At 38.5% G+C, this 20,549-nt stretch overlaps 1 protein-coding gene across 3 annotated transcripts in view; it reads left to right on the forward strand.

Moving 5' to 3' along the window:
• sntb1 (syntrophin, basic 1) overlaps nucleotides 1-20,549 on the forward strand; it is a 56,408-nt gene continuing 35,859 nt past the window's right edge. For 2 of the 3 annotated variants that reach the window (XR_003937767.1, XM_030158715.1), the window contains exons 1-2: nucleotides 2-1,052; nucleotides 18,989-19,232. Coding sequence is in view for 2 of the 3 variants with exons in the window: in XM_030158715.1 (XP_030014575.1) it covers nucleotides 512-1,052; nucleotides 18,989-19,232 (785 nt within the window). In the remaining variant the exon portion in view is untranslated. Of the gene's footprint in view, nucleotides 1,053-18,988; nucleotides 19,233-20,549 lie in introns of all 3 variants that reach the window. The other variant, XM_030158716.1, reaches the window with a different exon arrangement.

Below are 20,549 nucleotides of genomic sequence, written 5' to 3' on the forward strand. Positions count from 1 at the left end.
TTTTATTACGCACGGAACCTGACGCACAAAACCAGATGGGTTAATTTTATTCAGGACTTAAATCAGATTTCAGAGTTGATATATGAATGTGTGTGTTGTAAATGTTGCTTGTATACTTTGGATATTCACCACACTATGCAAGTCAAATGGAAACATTCCTGGATTTTTCTTTAAATGTGTTGCTTAAAGTTGGAATGTACTGCTTACCACTCACAGATTTGTGAAAGACATGATGGAACTGAACTAATTTTGTGCATGCAAGATCAGGAGATGGCATCGCCTGACGGTGGGGAGCAAACTCCACCCAGCAGATAGGATCTGAAGCAGGCGGAGCGGAGGGCAGCTTGCGCCGAAACGGCTCAGGCTGGTTGAACGGGACGCCTGACAAGTCCCACGGAGAACTTCAGAGGGGCAAAGTCCAGCCTGAGTGTGAAGGAGACGGGGTGGAAGTTCCACAGTAAGAGCGTGTCGGGAGCAAAATCACATGCTATTTTAAAGAAATGCTCCAAAGATGGCGGTGGTAATAGGGACGGGACTTTTGGGTGCCTCCGGAGTGCCAAAAAGTGGATTTGTGGAGGTTCTGGTGCGGGAGCGGTGGCACAAAGTTTTGGTCAACTTGAATGAGGAAGCACTGACGTTGAGCTGCGAGGAGAACAGCGGCAACGACGGCGACAATGTCAACTCCAACGGCGTCACCAACGGATCTTACCTTGACAATAATAACACAAATTCCAACAACGGCCCCCAAACTGTGCGCTCCGCGTTCACGGACCTACCGGAGCGGGTGCCCGAGGCGATCGCCAACAGAAAGCGGTACGTTAAGGTGACCAAACAGGAGGTCGGGGGACTCGGGATCAGCATCAAGGGGGGCAAGGAGAATAAAATGCCCATTCTCATCAGTAAGATCTTCAAGGGTCTGGCAGCGGATCAGACTCAGGCTCTGTACGTCGGGGACGCCATCCTGTCCGTGAACGGTGTGAACCTGCGGGACGCGACCCACGATGAGGCTGTGCAGGCGTTAAAACGGGCCGGGAAAGAGGTGACTCTGGAAGGTAAGGAGTGTGGAAGACAGAGAAGAGAGGTGTTCAGGGGCTTCAGGTGCAAGGTCAGGGAAGCCCAAACTTTTAACGCCCTACATTCAGGCTTTACAGGGCGCACACGGCTGGATTTGTGCAGCTATAGATCTAACACTGAAGGAGTGTAGAGCCCACAGCTGACAGTGGCACTGCCAGAACAGACAAAAACTTAGAAATGAACTGTATGCAGCTCTAAGACTGGAAGACTTTGGATAAGGCAGATCTGTTAGATCAGGGGTGTCAAACTCATTTAGTTCAGGGGCCACATTCAGGCAGGTTTGACCAGTGAAATAATAACATAATGATACATAAATAAATTCAACTCCTAACTTTCTTTTAGGTTTTAGGGTGAAAAGGGTCAAAAATTCCATCATGAAAATGTTTACATCTGCAAACTATCATTTGAAACAATGTGAATAACATAAACAAACTGAAATTTCTAAAGAAAAATAGGTGCAATTTTAACAATATTATGCTTCAGTTTATCATTTACACATGTACGTTAAAACTTACAGATCACAGCTGATCTACAAATACACCAAACATTTACTAACAGACAAAATATTTTAAAATTGCACTTCTTAATACATTTCTGGTTGTTCGTATTTCTTCAGGTTATTCATGGTTTTTGAGAAATAATAGTTAGTTTTAGTGTAAATACAGTAAATTTACATGAAAATATTTACAGAGAAAATTTGGAGTTGCCGTTATTTATAGGTTATTATGACAGTATTTTACTAGTCTGACCCAGTTGAGATTGAATTGGTTCGGATGTGGAACCTGAAATAAAATGATTGTTAATATTTTCAGGGTAATTTTTGCATTTCACAAATTCATCCCACGGGCCAGACTGGACCCTATGGCGGGCCAGATTTGGCCCCCAGGCCGCATGTTTGACACCCCTGTGTTAGATGAAGGGTTATATTTTTGTCAGGTGTTTTCTATGTGTTTGGCAATTTGGTTCACTTATTCAACAGGTCAGTGTTTTCTCTGGTCCTGACACAAAACACAAAGCACTGCTGGTCTCTTCTACCTCATTGTTGATTGCAGGTACTTCACATCTGTAGGTATAAATCATTCCCTGATTGGAGCAACAGAAAGAAAAAAGCTTCTGGGCTCCTGTATTAAAAAAACTTCAGATGAAAACCTCAGCTGTAGGATATGATTTATTTTCCATTATGGAAGCACCAACTATGGGGCACACACCACATGGGTACAAATTACCTGCAGAGAGAGTTCCCTGTGTGGGGACTTCTTGACATCCCCTTACTCTTTTTCCCAAATTTCCTGTCTCTCTTTCCTCTTTCCGCTTTCAAATAAAATCACAAAAGCCCCCACCACACACACGCACACACACACACACACACGCACATGCACATGCACACACACACACACACACACACACACGCACACGCACAGAGAGAGAGAAAGAGAAAAGTATGCACTGGTGAATAACAAGGATTACTCAAGACAAGATGGAATTTGTGTTGCACCAGCCTCTATCAGTCATATCTTATTAAATCAAATACAGTATCTTTTTTCCTGTCATCACAGTTCATTGCTGCTGCACAATCTCTCCAAGGGCACAACATTTGGAAGAAATGACACACTTTTTTTTTTTTTACAGGATTTCAGTGCATTTATCTGTAATTCACAGAGGTGGAAGCAGTAGGTGAGAAGGTAGTGTATCTGGAAAGTGTGGGTTTATGCTTAATTGGGAATTGGATGACTTATTGGTCACATTTTGCACAAAATAAAGGCGTAGATTTCTTAGGAAACAATTGTTACAACACCGCCGGTGCCATGGGGGACTCGAGTTACATCGAATTCATGCTGCCTTCCTGTCTTAAAGTAAAACCACTGGAATACTGTATTTCCTCAAGTGTGTCTCTCTTTCTCTCTCACACTCACTCACACAACCAGTGCATTCCAGTCTGTGGTTTCATAGGTTGTTTTCAGCCAAAAGTGAAGATGAAAATTAGGCTGGTGGCTGGCAGATACCACTTTGAAGGCTGAGCATCATTTTAGCCCCTTAACTCACACCGGAAAATGTTCCACTCAAGTGCCCACTTTTGATTTTTTTTTTTTTTTTTAGTTTTTATTCCTTTTCCTGTGAGGACTCTTGGACCCAAGATAGTAAGAACAAAGTGTCTCTCTCTCTCTCTCTCTCTCTCTCTCTCTCTCTCTCTCTCTCTCTCTCTCTCTCTCTCTCTCTCTCTCTCTCTTTCTCTCTCCTCTCTCTCTCTCTGTCACACACACACATGCAAACATGGTGATGATCCTTCCCACGGGGACACAGGGGCTATGCTGCAGAGGGAAAAGCTAGTCCCAGCTGAAAACTGACTGAGATAAGAATGAAGGAGAAAGGGGAATGGAGCATGCAGAGGGAGTGGGAGACATCGGAAGGGGGTGGAGTCGAAATGTGAATTTAATGGGGAATTGCTGAGAGGAAGAAAGATGGAAACACTGAAGCAGAAGGAGAGAGGTAACAAGTGAGGCAAAGATGCTAACAGCAAGGGTTAACGCAAGGGCAGCCGAGAGGCAGAGGATGCTCTAGGTCATTTTGGAAAGCAGTAAAAAGACAGAGAAATCAGAAGGCGAAGGCATGTAATGGAAAATATGTCAGAAATCATGATGCAGCTTTGATTGAATGGATTTCTTGGAATTTCGGTTGATTGAAAAGCACATGGCATGTAACCAAGCGTGTAAACTTTCATTTGTTGAAGGGAAACTTGTGCAGTGATATGTAAATTCTTGCAAGTGATATTTCCTTCAACTTTCATTCTTGAGTTGTGTATTTATGAGATTTCAGAGAAGCAGACTGCGCCACACAAGGAGGGAGATCAGGAGGAAACATCTGATTCAACCGTTAAGAAAGATTGTAAATCTCTTGGGAGCAGAGAGTGTGTCTGCATGTGTGTTCATAGCTCGCTGCTTTTGTGTATGTGTGTGTGTGTGTGTGTGTGTGTTAGAGAGCTTGTGCATGAATGTTCTTGTGGTTTACTGAGCACTAAGGAGTCAAATTAGAAGGTCATTAGAAAGATGGAGGACAGATTTATCTAAAATAGGCAGCAGCCGTGTACTTCTGTTCGGTGCAGCTGTTCGAGGGCAACAGTTTGACCCGATGGTTAAAAACTGATCCTCCAGAGGACCAGGGTTCCAGCTTCCATGTCAGAGAGCATCCGCCTGGTTCAAGTGTCCCCAAGCAAGATGCTCATGGACTCTGTGGCTCTGTTCTGTGGCTCAGCATGCAGTCTGACAAGTCAAATGTGAATTTCTCCACGGGGATCAGTCACAACTAAGCAGCTTCATTACAAATCTCCTAGCAACGAGCTACTGCTATTATGGTGGTCCAGTAACTGATGATGCACAAAACATGACTTTATTTACATATTTCCTCAAACATATATAGTAGGGGTTGAATGTGCCAATTTAGGCGGTTTTCTGCACAGCTTGCACAGTGCACTGCAAATTGAAGTACATACACAAAAGTTAAAAAGGTCCATCTGGAACACTTTCTAATCAGGAGCTGGGTTCACAAAGACAGACCTTGACTAAAGCATCGATCAAATGGACTTCAGATGGATGTCTTACTGTATCACTTCATTAAAGCTGTTTACTTCTTTACCATCCTAAGATGGACTAATTTGCTTTGAATTAAGACCTTTTTTCAACCTAAAAAGAAGGCAGATCGTGCTGCCACTTCAAATCACTCATTTTATTTTAGTTCACTCAAGCAGGAAAGTTTTTCATTCAAGGAAAGTGGTTGGGGAAAATAATTCCACTTCATGCTGCAGGGGTTTGCACTTATGATAATTGTTCAATTAGACTGGTGATTTGGTGTTTCTTCACTGCATGGAACTAGAAGTTTCTGACTTTACTCAGTACCTGGCATTTTTTTTTTTTTAGTATTTTGAGTCAAGATGAGCCTGTACCATACAGTGGAAAAACTGCCTCAAAGGAGTGATATTTTGTTTTTTTTTTTAAATGGAATTATGCATTTTAAAACATTTCCCTGTGGTCTACATAGGGCTGCTCGATTATAGAAAAAAACAATAATCACAATTATTTTAGCAATAATTGAAATCCCGATTATTAAAAACGATTATTTGTTAACCTTAAAGTTGTTTATTTTTTTCCTTGCAAAACAAAGTAAAAAATATACTTTTTAAACATAAATAAAGCTTTTAAACACTTAAACAAAGTATGTTCACTTTTGTATGAAACAAAAAAAATCTTTGAGTGCAAATAAGTATACTGTAAATTCAAGTATGTTTCCTTTTGTAAACAAATTGTGCACTGTAATTAAACTGCTATAGATTTGCCATAGAACTGTAGTAATAAAAAAAACTTCATGTAAAGTGCAAATTATAAATTCAAGTATGTTCAGTGTAGTAGCAGCTCGTGTAAAATGATGTCTTGAAGGCAAAACCTAGCGTTTGTCCAGTGTATTCACCATTTGTCTGAAGCCCCAGTTGTCAGTGGTGTTAATGGAACACATACCTTTAACCAGGTAATGGCTAATGGAGTCTGTTATCTTGTCTCTCCGATGTTGATGAGTAGGGAATTGCAGCGTAAAGAGATTCAGAGATTGAAGATTGCATTGCGGGCGAAGTTGTAGACATAGTTGTTTTTTTTTTGTGTTTTGGTTTTTCATAAGATTATCATAAAGGTCGCGGCGGTTAAACTTTAGATGGCTAAGAAGGTTTGTTGTGCGAACACAACTACAAAACACTTTTTGTACGTGATGTGTTTTTGCTCTTCATCTTCTTCATCAAACCCAAAGTGATTCCATACAACTGAATTTGACTTGCCTTTTTTGTTTACCAAGTGCTTCTGCTGTGATTCTCCTGCCATTTTTCAAGACCGCTAAGTCCAACTGTCCTGGTGGGGTGGACCTGCCGGCTAGCTGGCAGCTGAAGCTTAGAGGGGGGCGGGGTTGAGCAGCTCATGGTAGCTTGCGTGCGCGTGAATTAAAACAACTCAAAATTAATAATTGTTTTTTCTCGATTACATAATTTTTGTAATCGTTGAGTGTAATAATCGAAATCCTAATTGAATTTCGATTAATTGCACAGCCCTATGTCTACATAAGCTGTAAATGCTATGCTTGGGTCTGAATTTTTCATTAATTCAACTCCACAGGTCCATCTTCAACCCTATTTCTGAGTAATGACACCAGAAAGGTCGTTTTGAGCACTTGCCCTTTAAATGCACATGAGCCACTTAACGCCCCACCCCCTCCAGGTTGTTGACTGTGCTGCTCTGTCCCATTCAGCCACTTGTGTTTGTTGATACAACCAACAAATGAACATTTTAGATAATCGGCTCGAAGTTTGGACATATTTTCAGTATGGACTACAACCACTGCTGCTGCCAAACAATTATGTCGTACTCTGAGAAATGTTCATCCGAAATCTTGACCTTATATGTGCAAATGTCGTGACATAACTAGTTATAGATGCAACAAATAAAGAAGGAATTAAAACAGGTTGTAGAAATCCACTCATTCACATTTTTCTCAACATGAATATAAAGATAGCTTTGCAGCACCTAGAGGGTTCAAATTCAAACTTTATGAACTATTAGGGTCCAAATACACAAATAAATGAACCAAAGACTAATAAAAGTGGGTTCAGCTAAATATGACCCCTTTAAGTGTTTAAACTTACTTCTGATAACTCATTAATCAGGCTAAGCTTAGTTATCTTTGACTTATTAATTGACAGTCTCCTCATTACTGTGGATTCCAGTGTTTCTTACACTTTCTAAAACCATTTTCTCTTCTTATTTCTTGCTTGCAATATTAATAAGCCACAAAGAAACACAAATTCTGACCTATTTGTTCCTCCTTTTTGGCAGTTGGTGCTGCTTAGTTTATCTGAATATTATGGTATCTGTGAGTTTTTTTCAGGGTAGGGCTGTAACATCTTGGGTTTAAAATAAACCAGACTTAGTTTTTACCCCTTGGCCAAAATGGTCGTAGGGGTATTGTAATCGTTTTGTCGTCTGTCTGTCTGTTATCTGAAGAATGCATTGAGATACCTGCACCAAATTTATACTGTGGACGTATCTTGGCATGGAGCAGAAGCCTATTGAAAACAGGTGACCATGACCTACTTTTTCAAGGTCAAATGGCCTTGTGCAGTTATAATATCTGAGAATGTAACAAATTTTGTACAAAGACAATCTAATCTAAATTATAGGGCAGTAACTTTCAACAGAATCTTACACTATATTTGGCCGAGGGGTAAAGCTGTCTAACTCGAATCAGACCAAACAGAAAGTCTAAAACACCTGTGACAAATCAGCCACATGTCTTAATTCATGGCTTACAGTAGGTCACCATAATGAAAAAAGCCATACTTAGACTGTTTTCATGTTCTGTAAAACTGTGAATGTCTCATGCTACAGGAATGAAGTTGTGTGACAAACTGCTGTTCCATATGTGAGGGAAACACCACCTGGTCCTACGGAAGGACTGTATTAGCCTACACACACACAAACACTGGGCTTTTACATATTTTAAGGACATTATGTTTACATGTAAACACTGATATTCTACTATTATTCAGAATGTGAAAATATTTCAGGTTTGACAAATGTCATATAAGCAGCATATTCCCAATTGAATAATGTCATTTAGGTTATTGTCCAAGTTTTGACGGAGACATGTGGGCTATACAGAAGTTATTCCAGTATGGACTTTTTGGTCATGTATACAGTACATTCAGAATATGCATCTCATTTTTTGACTTCTACCACAGGGTTGGACTCAGCCCTGTTTATAGTCAGCTGGGTTATTCACTGGGATCCTCTCAGGCAGAGGTGGATGCGTCAAAGATAAGTCCATGTTGCTTATTTGAAGGAGAAACACACTTGCTTTTAATCATTATCAAAGAGGATATCAACAGGTTTTTGGATATGTAAAAATGTTGAAAAGCCGACCTTTTGAAGGAATGAAAGGGGAGGCTGTATTTCCGTGGAGTGTCTGCCACCAGTGAAAAACTGTTTGATGGGGTTTTGCGCAGCTGCATATAAACAGGAATTATAATAGATTATAGCCATGAAGTCTTTATTTATTTCTTTTTTTGAAAAAGGGCAAAACTGCAACATTTTGTGCATGTAAATGTAGTTATTGATTTACTGTAACCTTAATCTAACCTTAACCTTAAGATGGTTCTTAAAGTGTACTGTGTATCTCCCCTACCCTAGGTGGCAGCAAATACCTGAATCAATGCAAAAACAGTGCGATTTCTCTGTTCCGGTGTTGTACTTACTTAACGGCTGGCACTTTGGGACAAAAAGCCTTGGCTGTATCTTTTGCGATTTTTAAATACTTCATTTCCACAACCTGGCAAAATGGCAAGCACCTCAACTTCTCTGTCATCACTTTCATCAACCTGGTCTCACAGAATTCCATGTAATGACGTGTAATGACCATGGACCCCTACCCCAAAATCTGTGGTGGTATCACGCAATCACTGTGAATTCCATAATGGACCCACAGAAGTGATACCAATGTAAGTCAGTGGCAGGCATCAGCAGTGGTCCACGCACTGATCCCCTGATTCAAATGCATCTGGATCACTCATCTTCTGTGGTTCACGTTCAGATCCCCTTTTTCAAATATAACCACGCTTGGACTACATAAGATGAGTGATCCAGATCCAGTTATATTTGAATCAGGGGATCTGTGCATGGACCACGGACGATGTCTGTCACTGACTTATTGGTATCATTTCTGTGGGCCCATCACGGAATTTTCTGTGATTACGATATGGAGGAGCCCGCCCCGTTCTGCAGGTGGCTACTTCGATTTTTGTCCTCTGTAGGCTCACGTACGGGAAAAAATGGCGTCGATAATGGCAGCACCCAGCAAGCAGTACCCATGCTACGTATATTTAAACTGAGTTTTCTATGTTAAAGGTAATCAAACAAATTGTTTTTTTTTCACTGATTGAGCCCTATTTTTAAAAATTATAATCAATTATTAGATTGATTATTGGAAAGAACACTATAAAAATCCTACACAATGTACCTTTAAAGGGAATCTATGTAGCACTGATATTCCAAACTCTCAACAGGAGGAGTTTGGACAGGAACATGCATACGACTACAAAAACTTCCGACAAATCAAGACTATACATCCACAAACTGTATCAATCACTGAATGAAATATATTAAAATAAAAAATGCATTATAGTATCATCCCGTTTTATTCTCCAAACAAAATCTCATAGCTGTTTTTTTTTTTTTTTAATCTTCTGTCAAAATAACACGCACCAGTATGTCCATGTACCAGAACACACAAAACCACCAACAAATCAACATTATTCATCCACTGACTGTATCACACAGTGAATAAAGTATAAAGTTAATTATTTATGCACATCTGTAAAGTATCATCAAGTTTTTTTGGGATGACTTCAGGACTCATTCTAATCACTCTAATGACAATTTTCGGTGTTTTAATATTTGAAAAGAGAAATATTACATATAGCCCCTTTAACCATCAAAGATCTGCATGTATTCCATCTCCTCACAAGTGATTTGGGGATTTACATCCTGACAGCATAATAAATACAAGGACACCACACACACATGCTAATGTGCTGAAAACATTACTGAGTGAATCTGGTTTGCAGATCAACCGGACTTTCCTCCTCTTCCTCTTAGCTGTCAACAACTCAGGCCTTGTGCAGGAATTGGAGAACTTGTCTGCTGTTGAGAACAATGGACTTAATGTTCTCAGCTGTTGTTGTCCTGTTGATGATGCACTGTTTTTCTTCCTATTATTTCCATGTTTGTGTTGTTCTCATGCTCTGATGAAAGTTCACAGGTAAAGACACAACTCATAGAAAAAATTTCCTTCAGTACAGTTGCATATGGGTGTTTCTATGAAACTGGTCCCTAAAAACAGGACAGAGGGGCTAAAAATTCAAACCAGATGTAGACTAATGTTATGAAGTAAGTTTGGAAGCCCTTTGGGTCTATTTTAAAAATAAATACTTACTGAGATAAAAGAGAATCAATTTTTCAGATAAAACACATTTTTATATATATATTTTTTCAAGAATCTGCATGTAACACAGTGAAAAGGACACGAAAATTATGCGCTACTATGTTTTCGAATATCTTTTTATTCTCTCACAGGTACCTTTTGGAAATTGAACAAATTATGCAAGGCAGTGTTTCACAAAAATGGCCGCTATTGCAAAATCACTCATGATTTATTTGTGTTTAAATGGGCTGGTTCTGCATGTAACGTCAGTGGACACGATGGGTTACACACAAAACCTGGAATGAGACTGATGATTCATGAAAAACCCACATGTCTGGATTAGAAAAACCACCAAGATCCTCAAATTTAACACAATGTCTTTATTTATAGCACTTTCAAGTCATGTGTTCCAGATCAAATGCACTGACACCTAGGTAGTTTTTCCTGTCCCGATTTTGGTCCTATTTTTAGCCCCAATATTTTATTAAAAATGAATTAATTTTGGGATGGGTCAGAGCAAGAGTATAATTTTTTTTGCATTTATCTGAGGTCATCATTAGGTACATCCTGGGGGGAAATATGTCTAAATTTGTCTTTTATCATTGGGTCTAAAAAGCTGGAAAAGTGCCAGGTACCAAAATGAACCCAGATTTATAGAAGCACCCATTTAAAAATACAAACTAAACTACCTGCCATGTAAAAGTGTTTCTAAAATTAGTTTACTATGTGTAAAAGACAGAAAAACTGATGACGTCTGCTTCACAGAGGTACAGCTCAGATTATCTCTTCCCAGCATTTATTCACTGAACTCCTGAGAGAATTATCTGTGCCTTCAGCTGCTAAATGCTCCACCGTTTTTATTCATCAGTGCTGGCCAGGTATGGCTTTTACATTACACATCAGCTGTCTACTAAGCTTGTGATGTGCTTAATGAGATCATAGTATGATTTAATAGTATTATGTGTAAGAACAAAAACAAATTCAGGTCTTATCAGCAGGAAAACAGGTGTAATTAAGAATAAAGGAGCAGAATACAGTAAGAACATCTGCCAGACTCCAGCAGACAGGAACTGAGTCAGTGTCCTGTAAAGCTCCTGTTGAGCCCTTAACAAGACGGACCTGTCATCATCCGACATCTGTGCATGTGTATGTGCTGCTGTCAGAGTGTGTGTGTGTGTGAGCATGTACCCACTTGTGTGTATCAACTTAGTCATCACCCATGTAGTCTAGACCAGTTCTACATTCAGTATGTAGTTGTGTGTGTGAGGGAGAGTCTATGTGTCTACCAGCTGACTGTTTATGTCATTAGAAATGCTCTCATCTCCACTGCTGCTGTTTGCAGAGTCTGCCTCAGAGCGGATGATGATGATGATGATAATAACGACGACTGTGGTGCGGCAGTAGTTATTGTTGTAGTGAAGATAATAGATTGAATCATTCATTCCTTTCCTTTGTGAAGGTTTATACCGCCAAAACAAAAACAAACACTGTGAGCCAAAGCTGCTCTGCTTTTCCTGAAGGCTTTATTTGAAGAAGAAAATAAAAAAGCCCCCCCCCCCAGGTGTAGTCATTGTGTTTTTGTCTATGGTGTTTGTCTTTGTCCTAGTTTTTTTGTGATGGTCATCATAAAACTGAGCTACAGTGGACAAATCCTTTAGTTTAGGACTTGTGCCGGGAATTTATTGGGAAACGTTTTAACGGATAGACAAAAATAATCTCTGATAAGAAATCTGTTGGACTGCAGATTCACTGTAGCTTAGTGTCAAATCCAGTATCTGCACACACTTTTGCAGTTGTTTCAGGATTCAAAGTTTTGTTTTGTTTTTTTATTGTAAATTCACTTGATGAACAGGTCATACAGAGAACTGAGATACTGTTTCTCTCTCACCTTGCTATTGAAATGCCATGCACTTAAAAAAAAAAGGAGGTAAAATAGAATAAGAATAAACAAGTGGTGCCAGACACAACAAACCCCACCCCTCGTACATATTGTAGCTTATTTTGGCCTCGATCCAACTGATGTCATCATGTCTATGCATGTGCTGATGTCAACATATCAGTTGCCTCTATATATGTGGCGAGTTTGAAGTAAATTGAAACAAAATTGATGTTTTTATAGACATTTGAAATTTCGCCCATTATACATAAATGGGAGAAGAAAAAACATTTCAAAAATTCATTAAAAATTTGAACTTTGACCAACTTTTCCCAAAATGTAACCACATCTATTGAGAGTCACTGGTAATCTATAAACAAAATTTGGTATGAATTCAACCAATAGTTTAGCTGCCACAGACATGTGAAATTTTGCCCATTTTAAGTAAATGGGGGAAAAAAAAGATTTAAAAAAAATTAATTTGAAATTTTATTTTTGACTTACGTTTTCCAAAATGTAATAACATCTATTCTAGGTCACTGTAAATCTATAACTCCAATTTGGTATGAATTTAACCAATAGTTTTGCTGCTACAGATATTTAAAATTTAGCCCATTATAAGTGGGTGGGGAAAAAATGATTTAAAAATTCTTTAAAAATTTTTTTAACTTTGACCTACTTTTCCCAAAATCTAATGAGATCTATTTTGGGTCACTGGCAATCTATAAACCCTGTTTGGTATGATATGAATAGTTTTACTACTAGAGTGTTATCAAACAAACCGAACCAAAAACAATACCCTTGCCTCCACTTTGGGGGGGGCGGGGTAATAACGTGGTGTAATAGAAAAACTATAATAGAATATAAAAGACTGTACTGGCAGTGCAGTACAGCAACAGTGTTGAAAGTTCTGCATTTTTAAAATCCTTTTAGCTCTATGAAGAATTATCAGTGGTAACATTATGTGAGACAATCTAATCTTTCTACAGTTTTTCATGAAGCAGAAGTGTGATGTTTTTTGAGCCTTTAAGACTGCGTTAACTTTTTGGAGTGGGTACAGTGACAATAGAAAGTGAACACATAAGTACTTTAAAATAGTGTAATTTTTCATTGGATGGCAAGCTCAACATTTTAGGAAATTTGGTCATTTCATCCTGCAGATACAGAGCAGCATTATTTATTAGGAGTCATGCTTTTGGCCATCTTAGAAGTCCATTATTTAATCTCTTTGTTTTGATCTCCACCAGCTCCTGGCAGAAATATCTGGCTCTTTAGCTGATTAAATGCCTCATTGTATTTACAGCTAGTTACTAACTTTCTTGGCTGAAAATGTCTGTTCCAGCTGGTGAAAAAAAATAGGTAAAAAGGAGTCAAACCTTTAGCCGTGTTACAAAACAAACCCTGAGCTAAAAGTGCAGTAACTCCTTATTACAGACACAGGATGATTGAGTCAGTCTGTCTTAACACACTGTATTGTGATACTACCTGCAATATTTGCATCTGCTGATTTGATTTTTTTGCAAATAAGCCCCTGAGTGAAGCTCATATATCTGAATCTTTCATTTCGAACTCGTTTTAGTATTCATTTCTGCCAGAGAAACTTTGCAGCAAACATAGTCATGCCTGAAACTTAAGTCTTGGCCTTATTTATTGCCAAATCAATATTATGGGGAAAGCAGAAGATGTTGTTGGCTTAAAAATAAGCCTAAAAATAGTTTGTCGCTCTACTTTTATGCCTCCAGGCTGACGTACTGTATGTTGAAGTTATGCACTCTAATTAGAGAAGCTCCTTTAAAAGGCAGACAAAACACTGTCACATAAAATTTGTCAAAGTGTTCTCACACTGTGTTCTTTCAGATTCCGACAAGAATTTTCAAGTCTTTTTTTTTTTTTTTTTTCGTTTTGAAGAAAGTTGTGTGAGCTACCAGAAAATACATGATGTGATGTATATTTCTCAAATGCCAAATTCTGTCAATGAAAAGGACTTATAATGTTCAGTAAAGGTGCTACTTGAACTCTGTGAGATACTGGTCCAAATCTTACAAAAAGATACCTTAAGGGTGGATTTGTAAAGGCTCTTTGTGCTGATGTAGTATCCTGCTACAGTACCTGCTCCCTCTCTACAAGGACTAAAAGCCTTCATTTTGCAATCAGAGGAGGCTTTTTTCTCCCTTTTGCCTCTGCCCTGGTCTGTTCTCTTTCCAACTCGTACTAATGCTAAACCTTCTCCTCTCTCCTTCACAGGCCTAATGGGAAGAGTGTTTTTCTTTTTCCATTGGTACTTGTTCGCACCAAATAAAGACTCCCATTTGGAGCATGTGGTAAGAAGTCCAATGACTTCAGACCTCATTAAATAATGTTAAGCACCATTAAGTGAAAAAGACACAATGAGACAGATATAGTAATTACACCTGATGGTATAGAAGCGTGAGTGTGTGTGTATAGAGTAGAATGCAGCCAAGGAAGTGTATATGTGTGTGCTTATCGTGAATGAGTTTGGAAAACACAATTGAATTTCAGTGCAACTCTCTTTCATGGACGATTGGCTTCTCTGTCCACACACAAACCTCTTACATTTTAGACGAAATGAATCTCCCCATTTTGTAAAATGTGCAAGTGAATGGGGTTGAATGGAGTTTAAAATAAGTGAATGGCTTTTGACTGTCATCAGTGGAAGTGAAAGAGGTTTTGAAGTGTGGAGTTGAACAGCTGGTCTCTGGTGATACATTAGCATTTAGACATCTGTATCATGAGTACTTTAGCAGCCTGCTACAGTTTTTTAAATGAGATTGATCGCGGCAGAGGCAATGAAAAAGGCTTAGTTGAATTTGTATACCTATGCTCACATGCTCACACTCCAACACAATGCGCAAAATGGAAACAAAAAAAGTAAAATCAGAGAGATGGAGGAAAGCAGCCACCCGTTTAGATCATTTGGTTTGACTTATGTAACTAAAAACCAGCCCATAGCCTGGTTTCAAATCAAAGCTGAAGTAGAATAAACCCTATTCACTCCAAGTTCTTATCATACAATTGAGGTTTTTGTGCAGAGCTGGCTGTGTTGGCGCTATAATGGAATAAAAACATAACCCAAGGGAATGCACACACATTTACACACTTCACTGTAATGATTGCATGGACTCCACCCCGTTTATTTTCCCCTCCACTGGAAACACTTACATTTCTATTTCTGAGCACAGTGACATTGGTCACTGAGTTTACATCTGTGTTTTAAGGGTTAAGTATCTACCACATTAGCATTGCATCTGGATTTGATTTATGTTCACCTCAGTCAGTTCAGGAAATTGACTAAATTTGTTTATTAACCCAAGACTTGAGAGGATGGACACAGAGAATGAGCTGTTTAGCTGATGAAATGCATTTATAATGTATTTCATCTTATCTCTTTGTCAATCTATTGCGATTAACAGAGGTAATAGGGGACAAAGCCTTCAGTAATTACCATGGGCTTTTGGGAAGTTTACTGGCGTTTCATTGGCTTTAGATTAGAAGACTGATATCACTTTTAACTGTAAATTAGTATAACACTATTAGTCAGCTCTGCATGAAACCAGGGGTGGAGGAAATATTCAGATTTTTTTGCACGAGAAAATGAACCAATACACCAGTCTAGTCCTGCATGGAAAATCCTACTGAAGTAAAAGTATGTATAAGTATAAGTATACAATATATATATAAGTATACTTGCTTATACAAGTATAAGCAGTAAAATGGAGTTTAAGTCCTGGTTTGTTCCCTTTGATTAAAATATATAATTATTCATGACATCATTAGATTATTAATAGTAAAGCTTCGGTGTTGTTGGAGCATGTTACTTTTGTTTCCGCTGGGGGTGGAGCTGGTTTGTACTGCCTTACATCCAGTGTTATTCATAGATCAATCTTAGTGTATTGAGGCAAAAACATAGTTCTGATACACAAACCTGTCCTGTTTTTGGACTTTTCTCCCACCTCTGATTTTTTGCAACATATTGATTGATTTTAAATGAAGTTATTTAGAGGAATATATTTGTTGGAGCCAAGAGACAAATACCTTTGCTCCAAAATAAAGCAAATGTAGTGGTATTTTAGTGTAATACCATTGACTGACTCCAGAAGGTCCTGGGTCCCACAGACTTGCATTGAACTCGGTATTTTTTCCAGGAGTCATATTTTTTTTTAACCCTCAGTGAAGTGGTGTGGTCCGTCTTTAATGCATCAGTAATTATGTCAGGTTTAGTAGAGCGCCAGATGTCTGCCATGTCGGTCTTTGACAGCTGGATTTCCTGAGTTCCTGATTATTTAATAAAACACGTTTTCTCCTGACAGACAGCTCCACTGTAGTTATAGTTAATTGGTTTCGTGACCCAGTGCGTGATTAAATTTACCATTTCAGTGTCAGAAGGCTATCTCTTAGCATTAGCTCACATCTGACCCCTCCCATTCTTGCAGCTCTGCCCATTTTGTTTAAATATGGTCACTTCCAGCTCCAAAAATCCAGTTTTTGGACTGAAAACACACAGCGTTTTGTGATGTCAGAAACCAAAAATGTTGGAATCCACTGGTTTAAACTTTAACATGGTGTTGTTGAGACGGACTGGACTGTGGACACTGATTAATCAGCATCAATAAGACATTTTACAAAATGTCACCAGAATGTGTCTCCAACAGTGATCAATACTAGAGGCATCTTTTCTGGAAGTACTGTCTGTGAGAGAAAATAATAATTCAGTTTAATAACACACCTACTTTATATGATTAGATTGATATTCATTTCCAGATTTATTGGCTGATTATTATTGAATCTTTCTTTCTTTCTTTCTTTGAATTTTAGTTTTCTTTAACTTCAACTTGGCTTTTCACAAATAGTCAATTTGTGATAATTGATTGTTAATTTTCAACAGTGGGGTGACATTGGTTAATAAATTGCCTTTCTTCAATTGTATTAAATTGATTGATTGATTTGTCATGATGTGCTGTATTGTATTTGAAAGGCATGTTAAATTAATGTTTTATAACATCTGCATCTTAAAAGTAACAGTTAGACAATGTAATGGGATAAAAATTACAAAATTCACCTCTGAGATGGAGTGAAGTTGAGATACAGAGCATTAAAATGGAAATACTCATCACATAGTTACTTTCCACCACCACTGATACTGTAAATGGAGAAACAGCTAACTGGTTAAAGGATGAAAAAAAAAAAAAAATCACCTTATTGTTTTAAGGGTAAATTGTATGTTGTTGTATTAACAGCTGGATTCTGTTGCCCCAGTCTAAAAAAAAAAAAATCAAAGAAAACCATGTTCTAATTTTCAAGTTCTAAATCTCTGGTTTTCACAAAGACAGACATTCAAGAACATATACACAAACCCACACATTGTGCATACAAGATATTTCCTTGTATTTCATTGCAACTTCATCATTCTTTGCAACAAGGAAGATGAATCAGATAGTGTATGTGTGTCTGTTTTTGCACATGTAATCCTAACCATGAACATCTTAGCTCTGCCTTTTCACGTCTATATTCCAACCATATGTTTTTATGACACTTAAGTCTCATAAAAGCATGAACTTTATCAAACACAACACATCTTTTGTCTTTTTGTCAGGCTGCCATCATCCGACTACAGCGGATACAGTCTTTTCACTCCATTGAATGCTCTTGTATTGTACATTGTTATAATGCGTTTAGCAAATCCATGGACCGTTTCTCAGAGCTTTAATCTGATCTTGGTATGTGGGTTATTCTGCTGTGCCATAGGATCACATCATCGCTGTGGGTCTATTGAGGACATTCTCACTCCCCCGTCCCCCTCTCTGTGTTATGTGTCAGCTTGTCATCACTCCTGCAGGTTGGCGGTTAGGCTTGTTATACAGTCTCAGTGGGGTCTATAGTGTTGCTCCCAAGAATAGTTCGCATGCTGGATTACAAATGCCACCAGCCATATGCCAATTATACGCGGCTCGTACAGTGGGATATGCCAATTTAACATCCAGGGCATACCAAAGATTCAGAAGAGTCAGTACATAGAGAGCATACTGAGCACCCGCTTTATCTCCTCCTCTGTGTTTCTGTCTCTTACTGAAACATGTGTCCTGCCTCCCCTTTCCTTCACCCTTTCTAGAAACTTGTATAAAAAGTTATAAAGCCTCCAGTGGTTCAGGGTTTTTCTTTTACAAGTAAAGGGTTTCGGTTTAACAGGATAAAAAAAGGAGTTTCTTAGCAGACTGGCTCCACTATCAGGTGTTTTAACCCATGGTGGTGATCGGGCACTGAGTTTTATCAATGCGTTCAAATTCTACAAAAATACCACTATTTAAAAGATTAACACTGTTGACATTTTTTTTATCAGTATCATTTCAGATTAGCAGTTCACAGGGTGAAACAGATCATTGTGATTTCAACATCAAAAGATTTGTCATCTCCCCACTTCCTTCCTCTGACGTGAGACTAACTGTGTTTAAAACAGGGTGAACTGCTGTTTATTCCACTGATGTGTAAAATAGGGTTTTGGGCTAAAATGTGTAAAACAAGACTATTCTTCCTCTCTAAAATGTTAAAGTTAAAAGTTAAATGTTATCACTGTTAATATCAGAGGCGTGTATGTGTCCTTGTTTCCTTTAATTTAATGTTATAATAGCTACAATCGCTTATATGGCTGTTAGATCACATAATATGATGAATAAAAACATTGGTTTCTTGTCAGCAAGTAAAAAACCTAAGCATTTAATAAGAACGTTGTGATAAAGTTAAGTGTGAGACCAGAATGATGATGTATTAGCACTATAAAATGACAGAATCAGTGATCTGTGTTTGCTGCCCACTGAAATCTGAGTCCAAAAACTGCTGCAGGAATCTACATATTTCATTTTTTAAGCCTGTGTGAAAAATGCTTCAAGGCCTGAAAGTGTGAAATACATTACACCTGAATGCTTTTCCAGTACGTTTAGATTAATCATTTAAATATCAAAATCTACTTCATACTTTTATTTCTGCAAACTGAAAATCTCTGTCTTCCTTCCCGTCCAGTCAAGTACATGCGTGAGGCCACACCGTATGTGAAAAAGGGCTCACCTGTGTCAGAGATCAGCTGGGAGACCCCGCCTCCCGAGTCTCCACGCCTTGTCAGTCCGACCACCACATCCTACTCCTCCTCCAGCCCACCAAGTCCTTCTCCCCAGCCCGCCCTGTCTTTGCAGGGTGACAGGAGGTGCATCCCACTGAAGATGTGTTATGTGACTCGAGCCATGACCACACCAGATCCTGACAACAGGTAGGTGGGACGCACACACCATACAAATGGAGATGCTTCCCTTTATAGCAGGGGTGTCAAACTCATTTTTGTTCAGGGGCCATATTCAGTCCACTGTGATCTGAAGTGGGCTGGACCAGCAAAATAATAACAGTGAAAAAAGTCAAATTACATTGTGAAAATGTTTACATCTACAAAGTGTTCTTAAAAATATGAATAACATGAACAACCTGAAACGTCCTAAGAAAAATAAGTGCAATTTCAACACCTCAGTTTATCATTTTCACATGTACATTATAACTTATAGATCATAGTGGATCTACAAATACTCTAAACATTAGGCAATAGGCATTAATTTAGTTAAAAGTGCACCTTTTTAAGACATTTCAGGTTGTTCATATTTGTTCAGGTTATTCACATTTTTTGTGAAAAGACAGTTTGTAAATGTTAACACTAACATACAATTTGTATTTTTTTTTACATTAAAACAAAGTCATTATAAGTTATTTATAGGTTATTATGATAGTATTTTATTGGTGTGATCTACTTTAGATCATATTGGTCTGAATGTGGAATCTGAACTAAAATGATATTCACATCCTCGATTGTTAGTATCTTCAGTGTAATTTTTGCATTTCAAAAATTAATCTCACAGGCCAGATTGGACCCTTTAGCGGGCTGGTTTTGGCCCACAGGCTGTATGTTTGACCCCTGTGCATTACAGTGAAGGTGGAGTAAGAGATTCCAGTTCAATAGGCTTCTTGTCAAGTTCAGCTGAAATAATCCAGTGCTTGCAGACTCTAATATTGGGAAAGAAATGCAAAGTGAGGGCAACTCATTTTCTGAGTGGTCATGGTGCGTATGACATGGGCGCTAATGCCCTGAGCAGTAAGACTCTGGTTTGATTCCTAACAGGCAGGACCTTTCAGCAACTGAGATATTGGGCAACTCATACCAGTTTTCTCTCCAGGTCTGGTCCACAAATACAACACTGTAAAACAAAGGAACATTCTGTGAGGAAAGAGAAACAAGTTAACGGTTTTTCCATTTCACTGAAACTGCACAGCTGATGAAAAAATGTTCAGACCAACTTGTGAAAAAGGTTCATGTTGAGTTGGTTGTTTTGTAGTGATCATAGACGTGCTGCATTTGCTCATCTCCCTGATTTTTTACCATGTGTCTCACTCAGGTCTTCTTGTGTCCTTAGCAAAACTCAAAAAAGATAAATAGCAGAATTTAGGTCCTTGAGGGGAAAAAAATGAAATAAAGTCTCACTTCTCAGTGTCTATGAAACATCACAGTCAATCCATCTGTGCAATATGGTCTGTTATTAGATGC

This window comes from Sphaeramia orbicularis, chromosome 16 (assembly GCF_902148855.1).
Source record: "Sphaeramia orbicularis chromosome 16, fSphaOr1.1, whole genome shotgun sequence".
NCBI classification, from domain to species: domain Eukaryota; kingdom Metazoa; phylum Chordata; class Actinopteri; order Kurtiformes; family Apogonidae; genus Sphaeramia; species Sphaeramia orbicularis.